The 27450-nt window shown below is 38.4% G+C and overlaps 2 protein-coding genes and 1 long non-coding RNA gene across 3 annotated transcripts in view; all 3 read left to right on the top strand.

The window, feature by feature from the left end:
- The first annotated feature begins 1426 nt into the window (after positions 1 to 1426).
- LOC128382767 (NACHT, LRR and PYD domains-containing protein 14-like) lies at positions 1427 to 16941 on the top strand. The gene is made up of 16 exons (XM_053342778.1): positions 1427 to 1472; positions 2052 to 2192; positions 2264 to 2299; positions 2948 to 4285; positions 4340 to 4393; positions 4466 to 4931; positions 6141 to 6314; positions 6966 to 7133; positions 10082 to 10255; positions 11181 to 11354; positions 12048 to 12221; positions 13822 to 13995; positions 15107 to 15253; positions 15599 to 15645; positions 16408 to 16469; positions 16891 to 16941. The coding sequence occupies exons 1-16, from the start codon at positions 1427 to 1429 to the stop codon at positions 16939 to 16941; spliced, it is 3426 nt and encodes a 1141-aa protein (XP_053198753.1).
- The window catches only part of LOC128382115 (uncharacterized), a 50529-nt gene continuing 40008 nt past the window's right edge, over positions 16930 to 27450 (top strand). The window contains exons 1-5 of the mRNA XM_053342100.1: positions 16930 to 16937; positions 18005 to 18216; positions 19971 to 20236; positions 20930 to 21043; positions 21145 to 21273. Of these exons, the coding sequence (XP_053198075.1) occupies positions 18057 to 18216; positions 19971 to 20236; positions 20930 to 21043; positions 21145 to 21273 (669 nt within the window). The 5' untranslated portion in view covers positions 16930 to 16937; positions 18005 to 18056. The remainder of the gene's footprint in view (positions 16938 to 18004; positions 18217 to 19970; positions 20237 to 20929; positions 21044 to 21144; positions 21274 to 27450) is intronic.
- LOC128382182 (uncharacterized) lies at positions 21759 to 22391 on the top strand. Its single transcript, XR_008323687.1, has 3 exons — positions 21759 to 21863; positions 22073 to 22186; positions 22327 to 22391. It is a non-coding gene; the product is annotated as an uncharacterized LOC128382182 (long non-coding RNA).

Below are 27450 nucleotides of genomic sequence, written 5' to 3'. Positions count from 1 at the left end.
CCATAATCATACATTTAACTAAAAAGGGAACGTTATCTTCGCATAGAGGACATTTTCTGGGTTGATGTATATTTCACCAAAACTTAAATATTATTATTACTGGTCTGTGTTTGTACATCAGGACACACCACATGCTCATGTCTTTACTATTCAATTAAACACAAAAAACAGATTTCAGAGCAAAACTATTGACACTTCAATCAAAAAATGAAATAAATTTGTGATGAAAAAAAAACAATTTTTGTTTTAATCCAAAAGTTTTGATAACTGTTGAGCTGAATCTACGCTGGAAGATGTAAAGATAAGTCTTGATCAGAATGACAGCTTGACAACATCGACTGATGGTAAACGAGAGAGGGAGATTTGAAGTCCATAGAGAAGACAGAGTGGAGAAGAAGTCAATGGACAGATATGTTTACACATAACTTCTGTCTTTAGTAATGGCAAGAATATTATGTTTGAACTGGTGCATGTAGATTGTCTTTGTTTAATGATTTGTGTCGTTGTAATGGGAGTAGAGACGTTCAAGATTATCTTCATAGTTCCCTCAAAGGAAAATGAGTTTTGCAATCAGGGTCCACATGAAAACAGAAAACAGATACACATAGACAACATTCACAAACCATCAATACAATAAAAACACAGAGCTAGTGCAGGAAATGGACATCAGTGTGTATACGTGCAGGTGCAAATAAAACAGCTAGAGTGTTATCTGTTGTTGAGCCTATCAGTAGCACTTCTGATGAAGGAGACATGAAATCTCTTTATCCTTCTAATAGTCGCCTTAAAATCATGACCTGAAGGCAAAAGCTTAAAGCCACTCTGGTGCTGATGCTCATGGTAAACTAACATAGCATTAGCCTTCTTAAGAACTTGCCTGTAATAAATGTCTGAGTGTCAGTGTTTTGCTCTGTTTCCTGCTAGAAATCTTACTGCTAACTTCAACAAGACGTCCAAGTCTGTCCTTGTTGGACATGTTTAGATTGCCAAACCAGGCAATAATACAAAACAGATTCAATAAAACTTCTCAAAAGAGAAACATGAAAAGAGAGAAAACATGACTTCAAGGTGTGTCTTCCATCTTGCAGCGTAGGTCCGACTGATGAGATTTCAGCTCAACAACAAACTAAACTTTTGGATTTGCAAACAAGTTTTTGAGTCACATTTTAATCATAAAATTATTTTACTTGCAATAAAACGTTTTTTGGTTGCAGTATTGATCATTTTTGTCTGACATCTATTGTTTTGATTGTAAACCTGTTATATCTCCATACAAAGACCAACTAACTCTGCCAGATGATGATGAACAGCTTGGTGGTCGTGTGGAAACATCAGTTATCTTAAACAAAGAGGTCCAGTCTGATTATTTGAACCCTCTTTATAAGACAGTCCAGATAACTGCTGTGTTTGTATTTATTCCTACAGGATGGCGGACAGACAGAACAGTGCTACACCTGACAGACATGAAGGATGTGAGTGTTGAGACTGTGACTAGTTCAGAGTGTGATTGTAATGTAACAGAATACACGTCTAAAGACAACTCGCTGAGATTGTGTCTGTGGATCCCTGAAGGCTGTTTCTGACTAACAACAGCTTCTGTTCCACTTTGAATGCATCATGATGTGTCCTTGAGTTAAAACCACACAGGAGGTTATAGTGTCCAATCATGCCTTCAAAGGTTTATGAGACGCCAAAAGGCTGCACAGTGATTTATAATAGTCAGACAGGATTTTACATCTTGGGACGCTGTCATGGTGGAACTCTTTTGTTGTGACAATTGTGAGTTGAACCATCGAAATCTGGTGTTCATGTTACAAAGTAATCCAGCAGGAATTTGTGATTGCATGTATGTGATTTGAAAACACAGCTTCATGATGGATGAAGTCATGTTGGCAGGAAATTTGACTCGATATCACAATCATTAAGAGTTCAACGCAATAAATAAAGACTTATAAATAAAACTTTGGCGATCAGTTCACAAATGTATTCCTTAAAATGTTCCATGTTTTTGTAACAAAACAGCTGAAATTGACTTTTGTGGTTTCTCTCAGCGTCAGTCTCCTCTCATCAAGATCTAGTTAATAATTACCAACCCAGCTTCTCCGCTCAGACTGGAAGCAATGTGGTCGCTCCTTACATCAACAACACAACCCTTCGTGACGTACACTTCCACGTCAACTCAACTGGCCAAGGTAGATATATAAAGTGAATGAGTCAATGGAAATTGGATTTGGGCTCTTCTGATGTTCTTCTTCTTTTGCAGGGTCTGCCAGTTCGAGCCATGGTATGCAGCCCCAAAGTGAGTCCTTTTTACTTCCCCATACTCCCACCACATTTAGATACAGTATTTATGTAACATAAGTTATGTTACAACGGAATCCACCAGGAATGTGTTTTTGCATGTGATTTATCAACACAGCTTCTTGCTGATGATGTCATGTTTCATTGCAGTTGAACCATGTTCAGTTTTTTCGCTGGAAGAGACTGTGTTGTGTTTCTGTAGCTCACTGTGATGCTGTACTGCCTCTATTCAGATGAATGAGAGGGCTATATATATATATGTATGTATATATATATATATATATAGATAGATAGATAGATAAGATAAGATAAGATAAGATAAGATAAGATAAGATAAGATAATTATATACTGTAATGTATAAGCAGCCCTCAGACAGTGTTACATAATTATGAGGGGTTGTATTTAAGAAAGCAAAAACTTATATTTTACATAAATCTGTCTGGCTTGCTTCAACAATAAGGGATAGAAGAATAAGAAGAAATCTGATTTGGTGCACATTGAAGTAACCATATTACCACTTTGCATGTTAACAAGTCCTCTGATTATCCACGTAACCTGGTTTCACTGAGTAATCTGATCACATGAACACATGTACACACATGATAAATGTTAATATCTATCATGATTTTTCTTCTCATTCAACAGAAAGTGACCCACAGGAGGTTTTGAAGCCACATAAGGGATGTCTGGAGAGGAAATATCAACATGTGACTCAAGAAAGTGAAGCAGAAAATGCAACTAAAACCCTCATCAACGAGACCTTCACTGACCTCCACATCACAGAGGGAAGGACTAACATTAACACCCGACATGAGGTGTGGTGGCTTGAGACAGTTTCAAAGATGAAGTCCTGCCATGACACTTCAATCAAGTACCACGAAATCTTTAAAGCCTTACCTGGCAAAGAGAAAAACATCAGAGTTGCTTTGACGAATGGCGTTGCTGGTGTTGGAAAAACCTTCTTAGTGCAGAAGTTCATTCTGGACTGGGCAAAGGGCTTGGAAAACCAAGCTATCACTTTAGTGATTCCACTTTCGTTCAGGGAGCTGAACTTGAAAAAAGCACTTGAACTTGATAAGCAGTTCAGTCTCCTCGACCTGATCTGTGAATTCTATCCATTACAGAAGCTCACAGCAGAGATGCTTGCTGCCTGGAAAGTTTTGTTCATCTTTGACGGCCTGGATGAATGCAAATTTTCACTGGATTTTGAGAATGATGAGGTCGTTTCTGATGTCACACAGAAGTCATCAGTCAGCGTGCTGCTGACAAGCCTCATCAAGGGGAAGCTGCTTCCCTCGGCTCTCATCTGGATAACTACCCGACCTGCAGCAGCCAATCAGATCCCTCCTTCGGACAGGGTAACAGAAGTACGAGGCTTCACTGACGCCCAGAAGGAAGAATACCTCAAGAAAAGATTCAGTGATAAAGAGAAGTCCAGCAGAATCATATCACACATCAAGACATCCAGGAGCCTCCACATCATGTGTCACATCCCAGTCTTCTGCTCGATCATTGCTACAGTTCTGGACCACATGTTGACTACAGACCAGAGAGGAGAGCTGCCCAAGACCCTGACTGACATGTACTCACGTTTCCTGCTGGTTCAGACAAAGAGGAAGAAGAAAAGGTATGATGAGGGACATGAGACGAATCCACAGGAGCTGACGGAGGCTGACATGAAACTTCTTCTGAAGCTGGGGAGGCTGGCGTTTGAACATCTAGAGAAAGAGAAAGAAAACATCATATTCTACAAAGAAGACCTGAAGAAGTGTGGTCTTGATGTAGCAGAGGCCTTGGTATATTCAGGAGTTTGTACAGAGTTCCTGAAATGCGATCCTTGCGTCGACTCTCAAACAGTCTACAGCTTTGTTCATCTGAGTGTTCAGGAGTTTCTGGCTGCAGTCTACATGTACCACTGTTACACCAACAGGGAGTTAAAGGTACTGGAAGACTTCCTGGGAAAAAAATGGATGCATGAAAACAGTGATTCATCCCAGGATGCCTCCCAAAAGAGAGCCTGGGAGGAACTCCTGGAAGATGTTGATGATGAGGATCATGGTGATGACGATGATGACGATGATGACGATCTTGATCATGATAACGTTGATGATAACCATGGCGATAACAATGACAATCGTGACGATAGTGACAGAGATGACAGACACAATAACCATTACCCATCTCTGGATGTCTTCCTGAAGAGAGCCATGGAGAAATCTCTCACAAGTAAAAATGGCCGCTTCGACCTGTTTGTCCGCTTCCTTCATGGCCTCTCTCTGGAGACCAACCAGAGTCACTTAGGAGGCCTGCTGGGTCAGACAGACAACAGTCCAGAAACCATCCAGAGAGTCATCAACAACCTGAAGAAGATGAATACTCGAGATATCTCTCCTGACAGAAGCATCAACATCTTACACTGTCTGATGGAGATGAACGACCGCTCAGTACATGAGGATATTGAAGAGTTCCTGAAGTCATCAGAGGAACTCTCTGAGATCCACTGCTCAGCTCTGGCCGACATGCTACAGCTCTCAGATGTTCTGGATGAGTTGGACCTAAAGAAGTACAACACATCAGAGGCAGGAAGACGGAGACTGATCCCAGCTGTGAGGAACTGCAGAAAGGCTCAGTAAGTCCAGATGTGATTAATATCATTAATAAGTGCAGACGAGTATTTGGTCCTTCAAATATAAACAATCAAATTTTCTTATTATTCTTAAAATAGTTAGTTATTTGTTTATTATAGAAATGATGCCAGCTATAGTTAGTCTCAGATGTTCTTGAGCTGTTTAAAATACTAGAGGCTGTGGTTGGGATTTTATTATGGCAGTATTGTTATGTCCTTAGTCTAGAGGAAACCTGGATGCAACACGTTTATAGCGGCCCCACTTCTCTAAGTCCCAGGGACGGCCAGCCCAGCATCCACCAGAGATTTCAGAGATGAGCACTGTCCAAAATAACAAACAAAATAAACTAATCCCAGACCCATAAACTCCCCTAACAGAAAATAAATTGAAACAAAAAGGCAAAACTCGAACCAAACTCCTAACTGAAAAACAGGAGAAAAGGAATACACCACAAAAAGGGCTTCTCATCCCTACGACTCGGACTGCTACTTTTAAGTCAACTATTTACAATCTACAAGAGGTTATTATTTTCTTGCAACAAACACTTCACAGTCTTATCCTACAACTCTGCATCAGTCAAATTCTCTTAACTGATATCTAGTTCTAAGCTCAGCGAGTGGACCATTGTTGGGAATGGGAGAGAAAGAAGAGGGGCTTCAGCTGGTGTTTAAATGGTCTGCTTTAGCAGTAAACCTGTTGCCCAGGCCAATCAGGCAGCACCACCTGCAACTCATTGACACATCCACACACACAGAAGGCACACAACACAGCAGAGGAGCGATCAATGTGTTATAATTTGTGATGAATAAAATAACTGTGTTTTGTAATTGCTGAATTTCAACAGTTAATCGTTAGTTAACAGTTAATTGCATTTTTTATTGCATGTTTAAAATTCTATTTTGCATTTCACAACAGTTTTTAAGTCCATATTAACAATGTAAAGCAATTCCTACCAGTGTCTCGATTGGGAATCAAATGAATGCTAAGAAAATTACTTTATGAACTTGAGTTTTGGATTTAATTTTAAATCAAGAGAAGTGTAATTTTCTATAATTAATCATTTTAAATGTGATACAAAATGTGATTCATTATGATTAACCCATGAAAATCCAGGATTGATCACAACTTTTTTAAACAGCTCTAGTATAGTATAGTGTAATGTCTTCTTTCATGATAACATATGTTGTAAAAAAAAAAATTTGTCACAACAGACTTTCTGACTGTGGGCTCTCAGAGACTCACTGTGAAGTTGTGGCCTCAGCTCTGTATTCTGATCCGTCCCATCTGAGAGAGCTGGACCTGAGTGACAACAACCTGCAAGATTCAGGAATGAAGGTTCTGTCTGCTGGATTGGAGAGTCCAAAATGTAGACTGGAGTCTCTAAGGTCAGTTGACTAACTGTAGCCTTAGTCTGTAGCTGTAGTCTTTTTTTAAAAAAAGATTTATTTTGGGCTTTTTGCCTTTTTATTAGCGAGTAGGTGGCAGAGAGGCTGACAGGAAACAGGGAGAAAGAGCGGGGAATGACCTGCAGCACAGGTCCTAACTCTCCCTAACCCTAACCCTGGCCATATTCGAACCAGGGAAGCTACGATTTTGTGGCATGCGCGCTAACCACTCGACCACCAGGGTGCTCTACCTGTTATCTTTTCAGGATTACATTTGAAACTTTGAAGCTTCAAAAAATTGGTTAATACATTTCTGGGATATACCTGAGCACAAATCTGGTGAATTTAATTTTCCACCATCAAAATCTAAAGTTCTGTGTAAAATTACTTTTTAATTTTCAATTAATGAGGCTTCCGCACTCAATTACACCCTGCAATGGAGGGAGTGCAACTCAAAGAAAATATTGTACTAAAAAAACTTTGATAGACACTATGAATAGGATTGTATGAACATTTCATCTCACAGGATTATCATGGCCATGATAATCATCAAAATAACATCCTACAATGGCACTAAAACATACTGTGATCACTTTACCTTATATTTAGTTAAAATTCATTTTTTACCTTAATCATTTGTTCTTTATTTAGATTGAGAGGCTGCAGTTTGTCAGAGATCTCGTCTCTGGCAGCAGCTCTGAAGTGCAACCCCTCCCATCTGAGAGAGCTGGATCTGAGTGGAAACAACCTGCAGGATTTGGGGGTTAAGAAGCTGTGTGATTTTCTGAAGAATCGAGACTGCGAACTGGAAACTCTGAGGTCAGACAATGTCTTTTAATTCTGGCACAGTTACAAAACTCAACGCTGTAACGTTGGTAGCCCAAAAAAGTAATTGACTCAACTTTGGGTGTTCATGTTCAGTGCTTCAAAGTTTACTGCCAGCTGTCCATTCAGCTTGTAATGCATCTTTACATTTTTTTGTTTTAGAAGATAATTATATCATGCACTTTTTGAAATGTGTTCAGATATTTCACTTTACAAAGAAACATTCCATTAAACAAATGTTCATTTAAAGACAGCCTTGCTCATCTGCCTCCTTGACATACTAATTATCAGTATCCTAATCAGCAGTCTTAAAAATCTTTTTTTGTAAGTGTTAGCAATAGGTGAAATTACAATGAAACACATGAACAGTCAAGTCTAGCAGTTGTGAAAGTCTGAACTTTCATTTTAAAAAAATAAAAAAAATAAAGATACTCAGGCAGTAACAAATATATGCAGTTGTTACTTGTTTCAACAGTTCTATTATGTAGTATGTTTATACTGACTGAAATATTTAAACACAAGGATGCATCTAGTTTTTATGATGACACCATTCCACTAAAGTCAGAACGTGTTTATTGAAGTAGCAGCATGTTTTTATTAACATAAACAAGAACTCTTTTTTACTGTTTGTAACAGTTTTTAACTTGCATCCTTATGCATTCAGGTGTTTGGAGTTTCCATTTTCTAGACTTCAATATTCTAAACCTTCTGTGGATGATTTCAAGCAGAAACTTTGCCTTCTAAAATGTGGTAATTAATTCTTTATTCAGATTGAGAGACTGCAGTTTGTCAGAGAGCAGCTGTGCTTCTCTGATCTCAGCTCTGAAGTGCAACCCCTCCCATCTCAGAGAGCTGGATCTGAGCGGAAACAAGCTGCAGGATTCAGTAATGAAGCGGCCCTTCTTCTTATTTCTGAAGAGTCAACACTGTAAACTGAAGACTCTGAGGTCAGTTCACTGTCTGTCTGTTACTACTGTTGATTTGATATGTTTAATAACTGGATGGAATTGATGTACATATATAACTTCCATCCATAAAGTTAATTTCTGTTGTTCCATATTTTCATTTTTATATTGTGCAAAGTTTAATCTGTAGAAGGAGTCGCATCTGTTTACAGAAGATACTCTCAATAACTGTTTAAAACTCATAAAGTTTACTTCCTGAACACAGTTTCAATAATTTTAATGTGTTTAATGAATCACATTTGTTTACTGATATTGATTTTCCAGAACAGACTTGTGTTTTATCTGTCTCATTTACTCTGAAGAAGTTCCACACCACCGACCGTGTTGTCTGCCCACAACACATGTCTGTGTTGTGGGCAGACTGATGAAACACAAACTATTTGCAATCTGTGCATCGCTAAAGTACCCCACAAATTTACCTGGATAAGGAACACAAGGAGGAGCATGCCGAGTGTAAGAAACGGAGCGAGGACAAAGAAGATGTGATCGGATCCGTGATCGGTTTATTTAAATTCACTAATCGGTGATCAGCCCCAAAAATCCTGATTGTGCGAAGCCAAATGACAATCCATAATAACACAATGAGAAAGTCATTCTACTAATATTAGAGAAACGCTCCTTCAGGGTGTGTACTGTAAATACACTTCAGTAACCAGGGTACAGATATCACTCTCCAGTCAGCCGATTTCTTTAAGTATATTTTTTCAGGCTTTTTTGCCTTTAATGGACAGGTTAGTAGAGATAGACAGGAAACAGGAGGCAGAGAGAGGGGGGAATGACATACAGGATAAGACGGCTCGGTGCAGGATTCGAACCGGGGTCTCCTGCAGTGAGGACTGTAGCCTCTACACATGAGGCGGGTGCTCTACCCGCTGGGCAATGCTCAACCAGCTGATTTCTTAAATGTCATGAAAACAAGAAACCTGTTTTATGTAATCGGGATTGGGGATTAGAGAAGGTAGATTTCTCCTGGAGAACTGTAAACTGTCTATCATGTAACCATGTTTCTAATTATCTTTTTACATACAAGTGTAGCAAAGGTGTACTCTGCTGATAACAACAGAGTGGTATTGGGTCTCCCACAGCCAGTTTCATAGTAATAAGCTCCAGAAAATACTTAAAGCAAGGATACAAACCAACCAACCAATATCATCACAAAGCATTTTTGTGGTAATTGGGAGCTCATCTCAACATACAAGGGGACAGGAATAGAGGACAGACATGATACAGCAGACTGGAAGCAGAGGCACAGCAGGGGGAACTCATGTTGCACACAACACATGTATCTCAATCATAACTTGTACATTATAATCAAACCAAGAAAATAAAATGGTAAATAACACAATATTAAAACAGACAAATGACTAGTAAAACATTGAATTCAGTGCACATCCAGTAACAATAGTAAAACACAGCTAGTAATGGCAAGAAGAATCATGAACTCTGCTACAAAAAGACTGCAGACAGAGAAAGTAACAGTGGTGCAGCTGGATAAATGCAACAATCATTACACAGAGCACTGCAGCCTCCCATTTCAAATAAACCCATCTAAAGTCTAAATGAAATTAAAACTAACACACCTGTCTGTAGAATATTTGTTAAATCCAGACATTTTTATGTTGTGACTCGTGAGGAACAGCTCTGCTCTGTTTGTCCTCTCACTGTGCTGTCAGTCTGCTTCAACACAAACACACAAACCAAGAACACAAAAGAAATGGTCAAAAAGCAACATTTTCTTTTGCTGATACAGTTGAAATCAATGAGCCATGCTTCCAGAATAAGGTTGAGTTAAATGGAGAGATCTGAGAACTGACCTCCTGCATGTACGCAATGATTTACAGTAAGCAGGTTACTACAGAGAATGTTAACAAGCTTACTGATTAGAACATAACACTGTTGTACTAAACATTTAAAACTTGAGCACATCTGATTGGATTATAGGTGTATTTTTATCTATATGTTTAATTCTTTATTCAGATTGAGTCTCTGCAGTTTGTCAGAGAGCAGCTGTGCTTCTCTGATCTCAGCTCTGAAGTCGAACCCCTCCCATCTGAGAGAGCTGGATCTGAGCTACAACAAACTGCAGGATTCAGGAGTGAAGCAGCTGTGTGATTTTCTAAAGAGTCCACGGGGTGAAATGGAGACTCTGAGGTCAGTCATCATATTTCGCTTCTGTGCTGAAATTAATATGATTAGTTATATTTATAAGTTATATTTTCAAGTTATATTTTCAAGAGAAAGCTAAAACAAACGTCTCTCTTCACTCTTTCACTTGTCGCTTTTCTATCAGTCAGCACTGCACTTCTTTTAATAGCTGAATTTTACCTGATTTTATACATTTTTATTCTATTTAATTATTTATTAAATTTGTGGTGACACTAAATTATAGCCATAAAGTTATAGAGTTAAGCATTAAGAGATAATCTGATCTGAACTGAATGTCTTAATGGGAAAGTCTTTTTCTTTATTGGTTTTGTCCATAGTAAGTAATGTTGAGCTCCACAATTAAAACCTGTCGTACAATAGATAATTCACTCTGAACTAGGGCTGCAACTAACAATTATTTTAATAATCCATTAATTGGTCAAAAATGTTTTCGATTAATCGATGAATCAGATTTAGAAATAATTATTTCCACTCCTTCATTGAAAATCAGAACATTATTTGAAGTTGACAATGCAAAAAAGTGCACGACCAATATTGCTTGAATGTCCCAGAGCTGTTAAAGTAACAAAAAAAAACACTTTTGGCATCAGTAGGCTACCATACAAAATTATGTGCGGAACATGAGGAGTGACACATTGGTTGCATGGCACAACAAATCAATAATGAAATTCGTTGCCGACACTTTTTATTGCACTGTTATTGCAGCCCTACTCTGAACAATTGAAACAGTTTTTTCACTTTTTGTATTTGACAGTTTTTAACCTATATCCTGTTGGGTTCAAGCGTTTGGAGTTTTCATTTTATGGATTTCAACACTCTACACCTTCTTCAGCTCTGAACAGATGATGAAATATGTAATGATTTCAAACAGGTACATCTTCTAAAGTAATAACATTTATTCTTTATTCAGACTGAGGTGGTGCAGTTTGTCAGAGAGCAGCTGTGATTCTCTGGTCTCAGCTCTGAAGGACAACCCCTCCCATCTGAGAGAGCTGGACCTGACTGGAAACAAGCTGCAGGATTCAAGAGTGAAGTTGCCGTGCAATTTTCTGAAGAGTCCAGGCTGTAAACTGGAGACTCTGAGGTCATTTCACTGTTTCTATTGTTGATCTTAATGTTTAACAACTTAACCCAAAAGGTCAGAAAGCACACACATAACTGGCATCAAGTTAATTTCCCTTTTTCCATATTTTCACGTTTTATTGTACAAAATGTAGCCTATAAGTTATAAAATATGAACACGTATTAAGGAAACTTATTTGTTAACTTCAACTTTGTTACATGCGTATATGATGACAGAAAAAGTAACAGCGGAGTAGTTTGATGAAAACAGAGATCATTACACAGGGCGATGAATTTAAATCAAACCCTTGTTAAGTCTCAATAAGACTGATACAAACACAAAGCAGCCTGTAGAAGTCTAGATAAGTTGGTTCCAAGTATTCACCTGTGTTAAATTGTCAATAAGCCTCTCACTGTGCTGTCAGTCTGCTTCAACACAAACCATAAACACAATGGTCAGAAAGCAGCATCATCTCTCACTGATAAAGTTGAATTTACTGAGCCACACTTCCAGACTAAGATTGGGTTTAATGGAGAATTGTGATTATTGACCTGCTTTATGTTTGTAAAGGATTTCAATAAGCAGGTTACTATAGAGAATGTAAACACATTTATTCAGGACATACTATAGTAATGTTGAGTTGAACCTGAAAATATCTGATTGGATTATAGATAGATTTGTATCTACATTCTTTCAAATGTATTCTTTATTCAGATTGAGGTGGTGCAGTGTGTCAGAGAGCAGCTGTGCTTCGCTGGTCTCAGCTCTGAAGGCTAACCCCTCCTATCTGAGAGAGCTGGATCTGAGCTACAACAAGCTGCAGGATTCAGGATTGGAGCGGCTGTGTGTTTTTCTGAAAAGTCCACACTGTAGACTGAAGACTCTGCGGTCAGTTCACTGACTGTCTGGTATTATTGCTGATGTTATATGTTTAACAACTGAACCTAATTCATGCACCTATATAACTTACATCCAGAAAGTTAACGTAATTCATATTTTGGATAAAGATTCACAACTGTATGTCTTGTATGAAATATGCCATACAAATTAAGTTATTATAATAATAATAATAATAATGATAATGATAATGATAATGATAATAATAATAATAATACACTTTATTATTATTATCATTATTATTATCGAGATCAATGCAGGTGTTTTTAAGTATTTTTATGACTCCGTTTTAACATGAGTATGTGTCTGAATGTTGTTGTGACATTTGGATGAAATCTGTAGAAGGCTGACATTATGATGATCCACAATAACAAAGTCACTCTGCTCATTTTAGTGAAAAATTCATTGATTGAAAATAATTTTGAACTACACATTTAAAATCTGAACATATCTGATTGGATTAGAAATTGATTCTTATCAACGTCATATATTCTTTATCAGATTGAGTTCCTGCAGATTGTCAGAGATCAGCCGTGATTCTCTGGTCTCAGCTCTGGAGTGCAACCCCTCCCGTCTGAGAGAGCTGGATCTGAGCTACAACAAGCTGCAGGATTCAGGATTGGAGCAGCTGTTTGTTTTTCTGGAGAGTCCAGCCTGTAAACTGGAGAGGCTGCTGTAAGTTCACTGACTGTCTGTTACTATTGTTGATCTTAAATGTTTAACAACTTTACCTCTTTTCTGCACATACGTTAATCAAGTTAATTTCCCTTCTTCTATAGTTTCATGTTTTATTTTATAAAATGTAGTTCATAGTTATAAAAGATGACTGCTTATTAAAGAAACTTTAGGAAATGTCCACTGTTAGTTTTTAACATGATCTTTGATGTATAGACAAAGTAACAGCAGAGCAGCTTGATAAAAGCAGAGATCATTACACAGAGCAATGCAAATCCTATTTCAATCAAACCTATCCTGTTTAAAACAAATCCCTGTTAAGTCTAGCTTAAACTGAAACAAACACAAAACAGCCTGTAGAAGTTTACACAAGTTGGTTTCCAGTGTTCACATTTCTTAAATTGTCTATAAGCCTCTCACTATGCTGTCAGTCTGCTTCAAGACAGACCAAAAACCCAAAAGGTCAGTAAAAAAACAGCATCTTCTCTCACTGATAAAGTTGAATCCACTGAGCCACACTTCCAGACTTAGGTTGGGTTTAATGGAGAAATGTGATTACTGACCTGCTTTATGTTCATAAGGATTGAACAAACTGTAGAAAATATTTTAGGTATGTTTGTCTCAGATGTAGTATGTCAAAAATGAAATAAGCGTGACTCACAATTTGCAACACACAACTTGCATTCAAGAAACCATAAATTGTGTCAATTTTGTGATGATATTTGGATGATGTCTGTATATGGGTGACATCCTGATCAATCACAATAACACAATGACAAAATCACTCAGCTCATTTTAGGGCAAACCTCATTGATTAGGACACATTCATGTTGAACTTACACATTTGAACCCTGAACACATCTGATTGATTGGATTATAAATAGATTTTTATCAACATGATTTATTCTTCTTTCAGATTGAGGTGGTGCAGTTTGTCAGAGAGCAGCTGTGATTCTCTAGCATCAGCTCTGGAGTCCAACCCCTCCCATCTGAGAGAGCTGGACCTGAGCTACAACAAACTGCAGGATTCAGGCATAGAGCTGCTGTGTGGTTATCTTAAGAATCCAGACTATAGACTGGAGTCTCTGAGGTCAGTACTGAGTTTAAGTCCATGTTATGTGTCTCAGAGGTGATGTTTTGGATGACACATTTGCAGCCAAGGAAAAATCCAATATTTCTATTTCTATTTGAATATTTTCTTATGTTAGTGTTGAAGGTGTAAGAAGAGAATGGAGCAGAGCAATGAAATCATGTTTTCATTAACTGACTGATTTGGGCTGCTTCATTATCATTGGCTCATTTATCAGCCTCTTGGCAAGCGGCTGACCAGTCACATTCTTTCATATTCATACAGATGTGCAATGACTGACTCTTGTCACTGACTACTCTTCACCACCCCAACCTCTTCCTTATGGCATAGATCTTCATCAAAGCTGATTTAACTGAGATTTAATGTTCATGTGTGTTTCTTAAGAGAGGATTATTTCTCTTGCGCAGTCTACCTCAGACACCAGAGCCTTTCCCTCCAGCTCTAACTGTATGATGATTTTCTATAAAATGTAGTTTCTTTTCTACGAGTGTCTCTGACATAAATATATTAGGGCTGTCAAACGATTAATTTTTTAAAATCACGATTAATCGCAGAATTTCCATAATTAATCGCGATTAATTGCGTTTTGAATTGCATGTTTAAAATCCTGTTATTTTACATTTCAAGGCAGTTTTAAGCCCATAATGTAAAGCATTTCTTACCAGAGTGTCTTAACTGGGAATCAATCACGGCTCTGCTGCGACTCCCACACTCCGAAATGGTCCTTTGGTGGAGCTGAGGCTCGCTTGGCTGCACCTGGGTGTTTAGCGTGGAGGTGCTAACTTAAACTCGACGTACTCCATTTGACACAGGTTGCATTTTACCGCCTGGAAGTTTTTTAAAGTTAAACAAGCCGTTCAAAAGTCCAGTAGCTCTCTTACTTTCCATCACCGCGGTAGGTTTACTGCAGGAGGCCACTTCAAAGCATAGCGCTACAGCTAGAGGAGCCGTCTACGGGTGAGTAGAAGGGACAAAAAGGCTTGCAAAATTAAAATGCGATTAAAAAAAATTAACACGTTATGGATTGCATTAATCTAATCGTGATTAACGAGTTAACGCTGCCAGCTCTAAAAAAAAATATTTTTTTTCACTTTTTACTGTATGTACCTAGGTTCTCCAGTTCTGAAGGTTCACTTGTCACATTGACTGGAAACCAGAAGATGAGTGGTTGTGTGGAGGAAGAGGACAAATCAGACTCTCCAGTATCCACACATCATCCTCCAGATGTCAGTGATGAAGCTGATCCCTCAGACTTAAAGTAAGACACTGTGTCTACTCAAAACAGAAGTTAGCAGGAATTCTCACATCTGTTTATCATAAATTTAACTGAAAAGGGAACTTGGTCTTCTCTTTGAATAAGTTACTGGGTGAGGTGTATTTGTTCAAAACTTTCAGTGTAAATATTAATATTGCTGGGCTGTGTTTGTACTTAATTCCAGATTACTCCTCACTCCATGTAAAGTAACTCCTAGTTGGATTGGAAATTCCAGATGATGATGGACAGCTTGGTGGTTGTGTGGAGTTATCTTTAGTGAAGAGATATGTGTGATTCCTGTTAATGAGACAGTCCATATAACTGCTGTGTTTGTATTTATTCCTACAGGACGGAGGAAAAACAGAACAGTGCTACACCTGAAAGACATGAAGGATGTGAGTGTTGAGACTGTGACTAGTTTGCAGACTGTGATTGTAATGTAACAGAATACACATCTACAGACAACTAGATGAGATTGTCTTTGTGGATCCCTGTGAAGGCTGTTTCTGACTAAGCAACAGCTTCTGTTCCACTTTGAATGCACCATAGTACATTTGTTCACTTATCAGGGATTCAGAGTGAAAACAAGTTAAAACCACACAGGAGGCTGTGTTGGTGGGGCATGTTCTTAAGGTACAGGTGAGACAGGAAATACCATCCAGGAAGTCCAGTTACGTGTTGTAAGGTTTACATAAACTACTGCACAGTAGTTTGTGATACTCACAGTATTCCATATTTCTGGACAGTTACCATGGCAGAAACTATTTTAAAGATGATATGTGTCCTCACTGGGACAAGATCTTTAGTTTGAATCTCAGTAATTATAACTAATAACTAACCCTAACCCTGTATTGAGTTTGGACGTTTTCCTTGTGTTAGTGTAAATTCTATGATCAAACATTGTCTTGACTGAAACATGACTGTGCTTGCTGTGGAACCTTTTATGGCCAGTCTTTGCCATTTTGACTTATTGGAGGGTTATCCAATAGGGAACGACAGGAGACATGAAGAAAGTCTCAATCCAGCTTTAAAGTAGGACTTTGTGTTGCAGATTTCTGTATGTCGTAGCCCACTAGGTCACTAGGATGTTCAGAAGTGACTTTAACATCTGCTGCGTGTGGTGTTCTCCACATCTGATGCCTCTAATCTCTCACCAGATGCCTCCACATCCAACACAACCCTTGATGTGTCTGAGGACAGCAGAGACAATCAGCAGCAGGTAGAGTCAATATAAATGTCTTTTATTTACTTTAACATGTTTGTTAACTTGTTATTGGTCAAATTCAGGTTCACAGGTTAATACTCCTTTTGTCTAAACTCCAAACATTATTTCCTGTGACCTGTATTATATTCAAGCCCTCGTTTCCTCTCCTCTCACTCTTTGTCCCTTCTCCCTCCATTAGAAACTCATTCTAATTAAGTTCTACCTCATCTGTGAAACCACCATCTGCTGTACAATGTAGTCCAGTTCACATCTTTTAGTCCTGTGGACTAGTGATAATCAGTGATAATAAGAGTAAAGTGACCTGCAGAGTGCAGGTGGAGTAGAACCTGAAGCAGTGAGGATCCTGTCAGCTGTACGACTGTGAGAGTGAGGTGGTCCGTTTCTGTAACTAATGTTGTCACTTTCTACGTTTTAGGACTTCACACCCGAAGTGCTGGCTGAGTCTGCAAACATTTCATACAGGTAACCAAATCATAAGATCAGAGGCGGACAGAGTATACAGCTTCCTTACTTGAGTAAATGTACAGATACCCCTTGCTAAATTTTACTCAAATACAAGTAAAAGTACTACGGTCAGATGTCTACTTATGTAAAAATACTGAAGTACTTGTTTTTAAAAGTACTTGAGTATCAAGAGTACAAGAGTACATTTTCTAAATATTGCATTACTACTGCCACAGTGCTTACATTTATGTATAGAAATGTCCTAGATGGAGTTATGAAAAATGTTAATGTTAATACCTTGGAGAATGTAAAAGGAATTAAAAGTAAAATCAAGTAATTTTCCTCCCGGGCCGAGATGGACCTGCTGCGTCTTCTTCCATTGTTTCCTCCATGGTGTCCTCTCTCATCTAACCTGACCATGGAGTTGACTTTGGCTGAAGGTGATTGCTGAAAGGCAGTCACAATCAGTGGTGCCTGCACAATCCAATCACGTTTGAGAGGGAAACGACAAATTGAGTTTTTTTTTTTTTTTAGTAGAAGTAATGGGTACTCACGGTTATGGATAGAAATGTAGTGGAGTAAAGAGTACAATATTTGCCTCTCAAATGTACTTGAGTAAAGTCATGAGTACTCCCCACACATGATACTCGAGTAAAGTACAGATCCCTCAAAATTGTACTTAAGTACTGTACTCAAGTAAATGTACTCCGTTACTGTCCGGCTCTGCATAAGATGCACAATATTTCAACTCTGAACATCATAAACTCCTTAAAGTGATGATACATCACCTTCTTCAGATTGTTGTGCTCTGCCCAGTAGCTTAACTCTTAATGATCAGACTCAACTGTCGTGTTATCTCCTTTCACTGATTACACTTCACTTTTAACACTTTTCATACTCTTCACACACCTGCAGCTGCTGCTTCACTCACATCTTGTCCAGCAGTTAAATTTGGTCTCCAGCTGTTGAACCACTGCAGCAGTCACAACACACTTTTCTTCAGAAAATTCATTCTTTGTTTTTTCTTCATTCAAAGCAGCTGGATGATGTTGTGTAATCAGCTGCTCTGTGTCCTCCAGGTTCAGCTGTTCTGGTCCAGGTGTGTTCAGGTGTACTTTGACTGGACTGGTGTTTGTTATGGCTCAGGAGGCAGAGCTTCAGTACAGGACTGACCAATGGGATGAGAGCTGCCTACAACCAGCTGGCAAGATGGCTGCAGGGCCACTGTTCAACATCCAGTCCAGTCCTGACGGTGCTGTCACTCAGCTCCTCCTGCCACATTGTGAAACTATGGATGGTAAGCTGATTATTGTGCTTTAAATTTTATTTAATTAACAGAAACATAGAACTCCTGTTTGTGCCCCCTACAGGCGGCAGAGTTTATCACAGAGACAAGATGAACAAACACACTGATTATATGTATGTACAGCAGTGCATCTAAACATGTAAAGTTTCCCTGAGGATGGTGCTAGAGGAAAATCATGTGGGGAACATGAGTGTGATCAACTGGATGTGACCCATGACCCCTCTAGTATCCTTGCAATGCTGAAGAGCTGGTCCTCTGTTCCATGGCAAGGACGGAATCCGAATTGCTCCCCTTGAATCAGAGGTTTGACAATTGGCCAGAGCCTCCTTTCCAGCACCCCGGCATAGGCTTTTCCATGAACGCTGAGTAGTGTGATCCCCTGACAGTTGGAGCACACCCATCGGTCCCTTTTTTTAAAATGGGCACCACTCACCTTCTCTGCCAGTCCATGGGCACTGTCCCTGACCACCATGCGACACCTCAGAAACCGCTGCCAAGGATATAGGTGAAGATTCCCACGGATCATCCAGCTTTACCTCCTTCATAGAGGACATGTTCACCAGGTTTAGGTTCCTCAAAATGTTCCTTCCACCACCCGACAATATCCCCAGTCAAGGTCAGCGGTTCTCCCACGCTGCTGAGAACAGTCAGGGTTTCCCTGCCGATACCGATTCCGATTCTTGTGCTGTGGGTATCAGCCGATACTGAGTACCGATACCAATACCAGCATTTAAAAAAAAAAAAAAAAAAAAATCATACTATGCCTGCATGACTGTGATATGATTATCATTGTGGTAAAGCCTGGCTCAGGTTAAACCCTTTGTAAAACATGAATGAATTCAGCAAATGGACGCCATTTATTTTTAAATAGAACAGTATAAAACAGTAGCCACAGTATCCACTGTGAAGTACTGCCAAACCGCCGACGTTGCGCTAATGTTAGCTCCTTGTAACAGGTGTCAGGTGATCAATTCTTCTTCACCCCTCTAAAACAGCAGCTGCTGATGGCAGCACAGCGCAACTGTTTTAAGAGCTAACCAGTAAATAGATTCCTATTTCTAATAAATTACGTGGTATCAGATCAGTGCCTGGACTCCTGTACTCGCCGATACCGATGCCAGCATTTTCGGCAGTATCTGAGGCATTTCCGATACTGGTATTGGAATCGGAACAACTCTACTTCCGGCCACAACTCTGAGCAGCCTTCTCCACAACTGAGGTCTTGAACATGAGCCACTCCGATTCCATGTCCCATGTCCTCCGCCCAACATTCCCATTTCATCCTCACTACTCGTTTAGGTTTCCCAAATCTGTCCGGCAGCTTTCCCTGCCACCTGATCCAACTCACCACCAGGTGATGATCAGTTGACAGATCTGACCTTCTCTTCACCAGCAGTTTGGTTCCAGAGCCGGTGCTGTGTGTAGAGTTAAGCCCAACTATATCTAGTTGGTGCTGCTCCATCTCCCGCACTACCTCCACCTCCTTCCACACCAGCGAGGTGACGTTCCACATCCCTAAAGCTAACCAATGATGCCCGGTATCAACATCCTTAGGCACATCCTTAGGCAACATTTCACCCAACCCCAGACTTCATCCCTGCAAGAGGCGGGCCTCAACTTAATATACTAGTAGTTGGTAAGTAAGTTGGTAGTTGGTAGTCTCCTCTACACATCCCGCCGCTTATAAAATGAGCACTAACATCACAATGAGGTTGTTGTTAGTAAAAAAATGTGTGTTTTCACAGCTCCACTCCCTGAAGGTCTGCTGTCTGTCATCCACATCACTGATGATGGAATAAGCATCCTGGAGCTGCTGAAGATTACAGACACTCATGTGGTAGTGAATGTCCCTCACCTCTCTGCCTGTGGCCTAGTCTGGGATCTCGTTAAGAGCTTCATCAACATCACCCGACCAATCAGAGGCCAGGTTCTGCTGTTCCTCCGACCTCCAGACACACATCATCGAATACTTGATGTATTTCTGCTGCAGGACAACATTCCTTTGAGTGAGGTAAAACTATCTGTCACACAGTATGTGAACCTGATCTAAACCACAACTTTTTCCACAACAGGCTGAACAGTATATATATGAGTCTGTTATTAAACCTTTGCTGTGGTAAGAAAGTATGATCATCCATTTCAACTGGACATCTTCAGATTGGTTTTTTGTTTTGTTTTCAGGTTATTTTCTGGATTATCTCTATCTGTCTTTGTCTACAGTGCAGTATTGTTTAGCACAGTGTCACTCGTGATACCACCAGGTGGTGAAAATATTGTGGGCTAAATTAATACAAAATTAAATGTATATCACATATGGCAGTTTGTTGCTGCCACCATAACTAAAAAATATTTGCTCAGTTTCTTGTTATAAACGTTTAATGTTTTAACTAGATACTTTTAATGTTATTTCTGAGATATTTCATCAAAATAATATTTATAGAAGAAATATTTCTTGTTATAATTCACAACATATAACTTTATATTTTCAACATAGAACTGTTGCCAGGATGATAAAACTCCTTATAAATATTAGTGTTATAGTTATAGTGGATAGTGGATAGATGGAGGCTTGTTTCCACCAACAACTCATCTACATTCATCTATAGATGTGCAGCATGTAGAATAACAATATGAACAGTGCAGAGAAGTTATTGTTTATCTATCTGAGAATAAATGCCATAATAAAAATGTCTTATCTCTGAAGATTGTTTTCCAACATGGAGAAGCTGAGTTCATCAAGATCTCTTCCAAATGTCGTCTCAGCAGTGGTCAAAGTTACAGTGTTCAATGTGAACAGGCCTCCAAAGTACAGCCTGAGGTGAGTTAGATCTGATACACTTCTAATGGTTACAAACTTTAATAATTATATGGAACATTTTCAAAACAAGCATAAAATGATGTTTTATTTCTGGTTTTCAGTATGGACCATTTCACATGAAGTATACATCACATTTCTACCCAACATTTGAGCTTTTCCTCCCTACAAACAAAGAGAAAGTGACTTTGATGGTCCAAGACCAGGAGAAGAAACAAGTGTGGAAACGTGTTGTGAATCTGACCGGTAAAGCTTTCATCCTGCTGCAGCAGCACTTCACCTGAATGATGGAAATAATTTTTAACCCATTTACTTTCTGAGTCAAAACAAAGATGGCAGTGTACTGGTTATCTGGATAGGAAACTGAGTCAAAATTGTGGGAAAAGGTTAAAAATCTTCTCTTTTTTTTATCATTGATTGGATGGAATCTTTTTGTTTTTTTAATCCATATGGTTAGAAGAGTGTTTGAGTATTATTGAAGTACATTTTAGAAAAAAACGTTTTATAAACAATGAAGATTTCTTAAATGATTTTTTAGAGAAAAAGTTCAGTTTCACTGACCAGACTGAGTGTCTTAGAAATAAAATAAAATTAGCACTTACAACACAATGAGGTTATCAGTATATCAGGTATATTATTATTTTCAGTGCAACTGTGCAAAATCTGTGCAATATCAATATCAGACTCAGGTATATTACAACACCAATATTACTCTTGTACAGAACCAATCAGAGGCCAGATTCTGCTGTTCCTCCGACCTCCACGTGGAGATAATCGAATACTTGATGTATTTCTGCTGCAGGACAACATTCCTTTGAGTGAGGTAAAACTATCTGTCACACAGTATGTGAACTTAAGATCTAAACCACAACTTTTTCCACAACAGGCTGAACAGTATATATATGAGTCTGTTATTAAACCTTTGCTGTGGTAAGAAAGTATGATCATCTGAACAGCATATGTAAGTGCAGAGAAGTTATTGTTTATCTATCTGAGAATAAATGCCATAATAAAAATGTTGTTTCACTAAAGATTGCTGCCCAACAAGGGCCAGCTGAGTACATCGCTGCCCCTTCCAAGTGTCGTCTCAGCAGTGGTCAAAGTTACAGTGTTCAATGTGAACAGGCCTCCAAAGTACAGCCTGAGGTGAGTTAGATCTGATACACTTCTAATGGTTAAAAAACTGATTATTATTTGTACAATTTTGGAAATTAGATTAATGATCAGATTACTTGATAACATTTCTTTACAACAGGTATGAAAATGACTCTGTTTCTGGTTTTCAGCATGTACAATTTGACAAAGACTATGGACCAAATTTCTACCCAACATTTGAGCTTTTCCTCCCTGCAAACAAAGAGAAAGTGACTTTGATGGTCCAAGACCAGAAGAAGAAACAAGTGTGGAAACGTGTTGTGAATCTGACCGGTAAAGCTTTCATCCTGCTGCAGCAGCACTTCACCTCCTTTCAGAGTTTAGACCTCAGTTACAATCCACATAATACATTTACTCTAATAATGAATCAAAGATCCATTTCTGCATTTGTCATGCAGCCTTCAGACAGTGTTACAGAATACTGAGGGGTTGTATTTAAGAAAGCAAAAATATGTATTTTAGATACATCTGGATGAAAAAATAAAACTTGTTCTGCTGAATGATGCAAAATATTAAAAGATTTTTACTTTCTGAATCAATTTTTTTAAAAAAGGTTAAAAATCTTTTAGTGAATTTAATTGTTTCATCCAGATGTTTAGAAAAGTGACTTAAATTATGATTTACAAAAACATATCGAAGAAAAATCCTAATTTGTTGTTTATGAATTGTTGGCCTCTTTAAATGTTCATCATTTCCACAGGTGTCTGTTTAAAAGTGACTGTTCTCTGGTTATCTTCCAGCTCCAAGAAAGAAAAATCTGAGGAATCTCCCAGCTGGTGATTTCGTCCCAGCAAAGGTAAGTTAGAAGTCAACATTGAAAAGCAGCATCCAGCCTCCATGTATAAAGTTTCCTCTTTAAAGTTAATTTATTACCAACAAATTACCAGATTGATACCAGACTTTACTCATATAGTAGTTTAATAGATGAATATTGAACAGAAACAAGAAGATAAAACCATTTTTTTTAGATTGAAGCTTGACAACAGATCATTTTTTTGTCACAGAGTAAATACCAAGAAGGTTTAATAATTTCATGTTTTATATTAAAAATAAGAAAAAACATGAATATAAAATATAGAGTGCAAACTTAATTATCATTGTAAGTGATGTGAAATGTCAAACTGATTGTGTTATTGCAGAAACCTTTGATCCATCATTAATTTAATATGAATTGAATATTAATTAGAGCAGCTTTTAGTTTATGAACCAAATACAACCTGATTAAATATCTATCAGATCTAATGAACTTGTAAAATAAAATAAAAGATCCTCTCTGGTGACACAAAGAGCTCAAAGAGAAATAACTTAGGACTGGAACATGATTTATCATAACTAGAGACAGACAGAAAGGATGAACCAGGATGAAAAAGTGTAATATTACAGGAGGATAGTCACCATGTTTCTGTTTCATTCTTTATTGGGAATTGTTTGGCTTATAGAAGTCTTCCTTGACAGTTTTGCATTGAGCAGATGGAGTTAACAGTCTTAAATTGTCATAAAGAGAAGACCTTCTTTTTCAGCCACTCTCAGCTGACGACTTTCACAGCAGTGTCAACAATCCAAAAAAACTCCCATGGAAACACAAAAATGCTTGAACAGATTAAAGGTGAAAGCAGAAGACCAAGCGTACATGCATACTAGTACGATTTCATTTTCAAACACATAACTTTTGCTACAAATTACACCTTGATCCACACTACTCTGCTGTTTTTGAACAGCTAGAATGGGAAATTCTGAAAACGCTGCTCACCCTGTTTTAGCATACCTGGTTCTACAAAGGTGTAAAAGCATGCAGTTTATATAAATATATATAAACGTGCAGTGTGGTAGGTCTGTGCTCTTATCAATGTTCTCTGATTTTACCAGAGAGCCAAGATGACGCCGAGGGACCTCCTCAACATTCTGGACGAGTTGAGACAAGACGAATTCATGACTTTCAAGTGGTACCTGAGTAGTGTGGACGACTTCCGACCCCTCCCAAAGGCCCGACTGGAACGTGCAGACAGAGTGCACACAGTGGATCTGATGGTGCAGCATTATGAACTTGCTGGAGCTGTGGAAGTGATGTGGAGCGTTTTAAAGAAGATCAGCAGGAATGATCTGGTGATGGAGTTGTCAAACATCAGCTCAGGAGCAGCAGGTCAGTCACAGGAAGAGACAGACATGATGTCACTATCTAGACAGAGAAATGTTTTTATATCAGTTTGACATATTTCAGCCTGTCTGCATGTAGACAGCAGGTCTGTCTGACAGAGGACTGATTTTACATTTAATGATAGACATCACCGAGACCTGTGTTACTGTTTCATGGCAGCAAAGTCAGATTTCACCAATACTCTCTTTTGTGTTTCATCTTTTTGAGAAAAAGTCATTTTAATTCATAAAGAAAAAAAATTATTAAAACTGTAGATAGTCCCCAAGCTTCAAAATATGTTTTTGTAGCATATTGATCAGCCCCAGTCTGGTTCACAAACCTGATGGTGGCGCTAGAGGAAAGGTTTGATGACCACTGAAGTCAGTAAGAGTTATCCTCTGATCTAATAGTTGTTGACTTTTCTCCCTGAGCTCAGAGAAACTTTATGTTCACAGCAAATCACAAAGTAACATACAGACTGCTGATGATTCAGAGCTGCTCTGAACATCTGAGACACATTTACATCAATTCATTCTGAACATGATGATGATGGTCTGATGTTAAATGAGGAGAGGAAGAAGAGGTTCAAATAAAACAATGTGTAACAGCATTAAAAACAAAGGACAGACTGTCAGCAGGTCAGAGTGTTGTTCTTTGTTTCAGCCACTAGATGGAGACAGAACATCACTGATGAACAAAGAAGCTGCATCGGGGAGAAAAATCTGAAAAAGAGCAGATTTATTTAATAAACAGTCATATTGAATAAAACATAAAGTAGTCTGTGACAGTAGCAACACAAGTTCTAACAACACAAAAAAACCATAGAGCTGAAACCAGCAGTCAGTTAATGAAGAGACAATGAACAGAGAATGAATTCTCTTATGTGTTTTATGATCATCGTCATGCAGCTTTAGGCTAGGAAGAGTGATTTTTGGCATTTATAGACTAAACAATCAGTTTATTGAGAAAATAAATAGTAATTAAAAATAATAGTTGGTTGAAGCTCTAAATCAGAGCTCCTGCTGCTGCTCTGTGGGTGCAGCTTCAATCTTACAGCATTTTTATTTTGGTCCTGTTCTTGTTTCCTCTGTGAGTTCTCAGCTGAGTATTGAACAAACATACTTCTTCATCTTCCAGGTCCTGGTCCAGCAGAGACTCCGAATGTCCCTGCAGACAGAAAGCTGACGTCTGTTCGGGCACAGTTTGTTCAAAGAGTCTCTGAACCTCATCTAGATCAGCTGCTGGATAAACTCCTGGATCAGAGGGTCATAAGTGATGAAGAAATGGTGCATCTCAGAGTTCAGAACAGAGCAAAGAACGCAGTAGCATTGATGGACACGGTGCGAAAAAAAGGATCAACAGCCTGTTCAGCTCTGATCGCTGCTCTCTGTGAGGTGGATCCAGTTCTTTCAAGAGACCTGAACCTACAGTAGCAGAAAGTCTCACACCAACACATCTTCAGCTCTCAGGTGTTTCTATTGTTTAACATTTTATAAGAATCTAAAACTCACAGCTCTGTGCTTCTATGAAATCAAGACTTTTGTTTTGAAAGGGTAACAACAAATATGAAACATGCATCAAATAAAGCCTGTGTTTGTACCCATTAATTAACTCCAGTTGATTCTACTTTGATATAAAAATGTTTTTTATTCTGCCTCAGGTTTTTTTAAAGGTTTCTAACTGTTCTGTAAATGAATAACATAAGATTGAAAATGTTTCCTGTTTGACTCTTTAAATAATGAAACCTCTGTGGCTGTAAGACGACTGAATGTCAATCAGGAGAGACCAGAGAATGAAGTAATTATTAGTAAACTACTAATTAATTAGTAATATTAATGATGACGTCATAATATCACAATTACAGTTATTCCTGCTTCAGCTCAAGTCTAGAGGTCAGATTTATAAAACTACTATTAGTGAGGTGGGGGTGTTAACTTGTATGTTTTAATGTTTGGGTTTTATTTTTATTTCTCATGTTTTTATGTTTTTTGTTTCCAGTTCTTACTGTTAAATGTTTGTTTTATGTAAAGCACACTGAGTTGTCATTGTGTATGAAATGCTCTATAATATAAATAAAGCTGCCTTGCCTCTTTATAGCTTCCATATCATAAATGAATCATAGATCTGTAAACCATCATCAGCAGTGATATCACAGAAATGTAGTCAATGATTAGTTTGTAGATGATATCTAAAGCCACGGTGCAAGGTGTGACGGCCTGCCCCTCGCTGTTCATTGGCTGTGTGGCTTCCCTGGGTGGAGGTGGGGACAGGTCGTCAGCCCAATTTGTCTCACCTGTGGTGTCTGGAGCACTGGGGATTTAAGGGCTGTCTAAATGTTTGTTCAGTCTCTCTCTTGCTGCCTCCAGACTGAAACTTGGGTTCAGGCTTCCACCTGCCATGTGGACCTAAGTATTACTACCTCCTGCATTCAACACTTCACACAACACCTTTCACTCCTCCATACACTGCACACATGACTGACTTTTAAACATCACCTATCACACATCCTTTTGTTTTATTTTGATATAAGTTTCTTATTTGTTTGGTATAATCTGATTTCCATTTGACTAATTTACCTGTTAGTTTAATTTCAAGTTAACATGATTTACTAATAAATTAATTTTGATTGGTTATCTCTTGTGCGGACTCCCTTTTTGCCACTAACTGGCCCGGTTTGTGACAAAGGTGTGTCAAAGCTAAGGATAAAATAAAGAGAATATAACAGTAAAATACAATGTTGACTTATGTACATTAAAGGAATGATCTCACAAATATGACTAATCAACATTACATTTGAAAAAGCATATTTGGTGTTTTACAGATCTCTGTGTAAACACAAAAATATGAGTTAATGAGTGAGACTCAGACATACAAGTGTTTGTGTATCACAGGGAGACAGGCTGGGTTCAAACCTGTGACATGGACACAAGTCAAATCAATCTACAGGAAGCTTTGACAGTTTAATAACCTCTTCTAATCCACTAGCTTTTCTTTATTTCCACTGATCTTTTTACTCAGGTATACTCTACTGTAGTTAAGAGGTGATATTACTTTATACACAATTTAATGCTAGTTTATTTTTGTTAAAGGAACCTCAACTATTAAGACTTGTTGGCATTAT

The sequence above is a fragment of the Scomber japonicus genome, chromosome 21 (assembly GCF_027409825.1).
Source record: "Scomber japonicus isolate fScoJap1 chromosome 21, fScoJap1.pri, whole genome shotgun sequence".
NCBI classification, from domain to species: domain Eukaryota; kingdom Metazoa; phylum Chordata; class Actinopteri; order Scombriformes; family Scombridae; genus Scomber; species Scomber japonicus.
This window is presented reverse-complemented; position numbering and strand designations above follow the sequence as displayed.

Excerpts from the sequence above, each read along its gene's own strand:
- LOC128382767 (XM_053342778.1), top strand. The coding sequence starts at position 1,427 with ATGGCGGACAGACAGAACAGTGCTACACCTGACAGACATGAAGGAT. Across the intron at positions 2,193-2,263 it reads CGTCAACTCAACTGGCCAAG|GGTCTGCCAGTTCGAGCCAT; the intron begins GTAGATATATAA and ends CTTCTTTTGCAG. Across the intron at positions 2,300-2,947 it reads CCATGGTATGCAGCCCCAAA|AAAGTGACCCACAGGAGGTT; the intron begins GTGAGTCCTTTT and ends CTCATTCAACAG.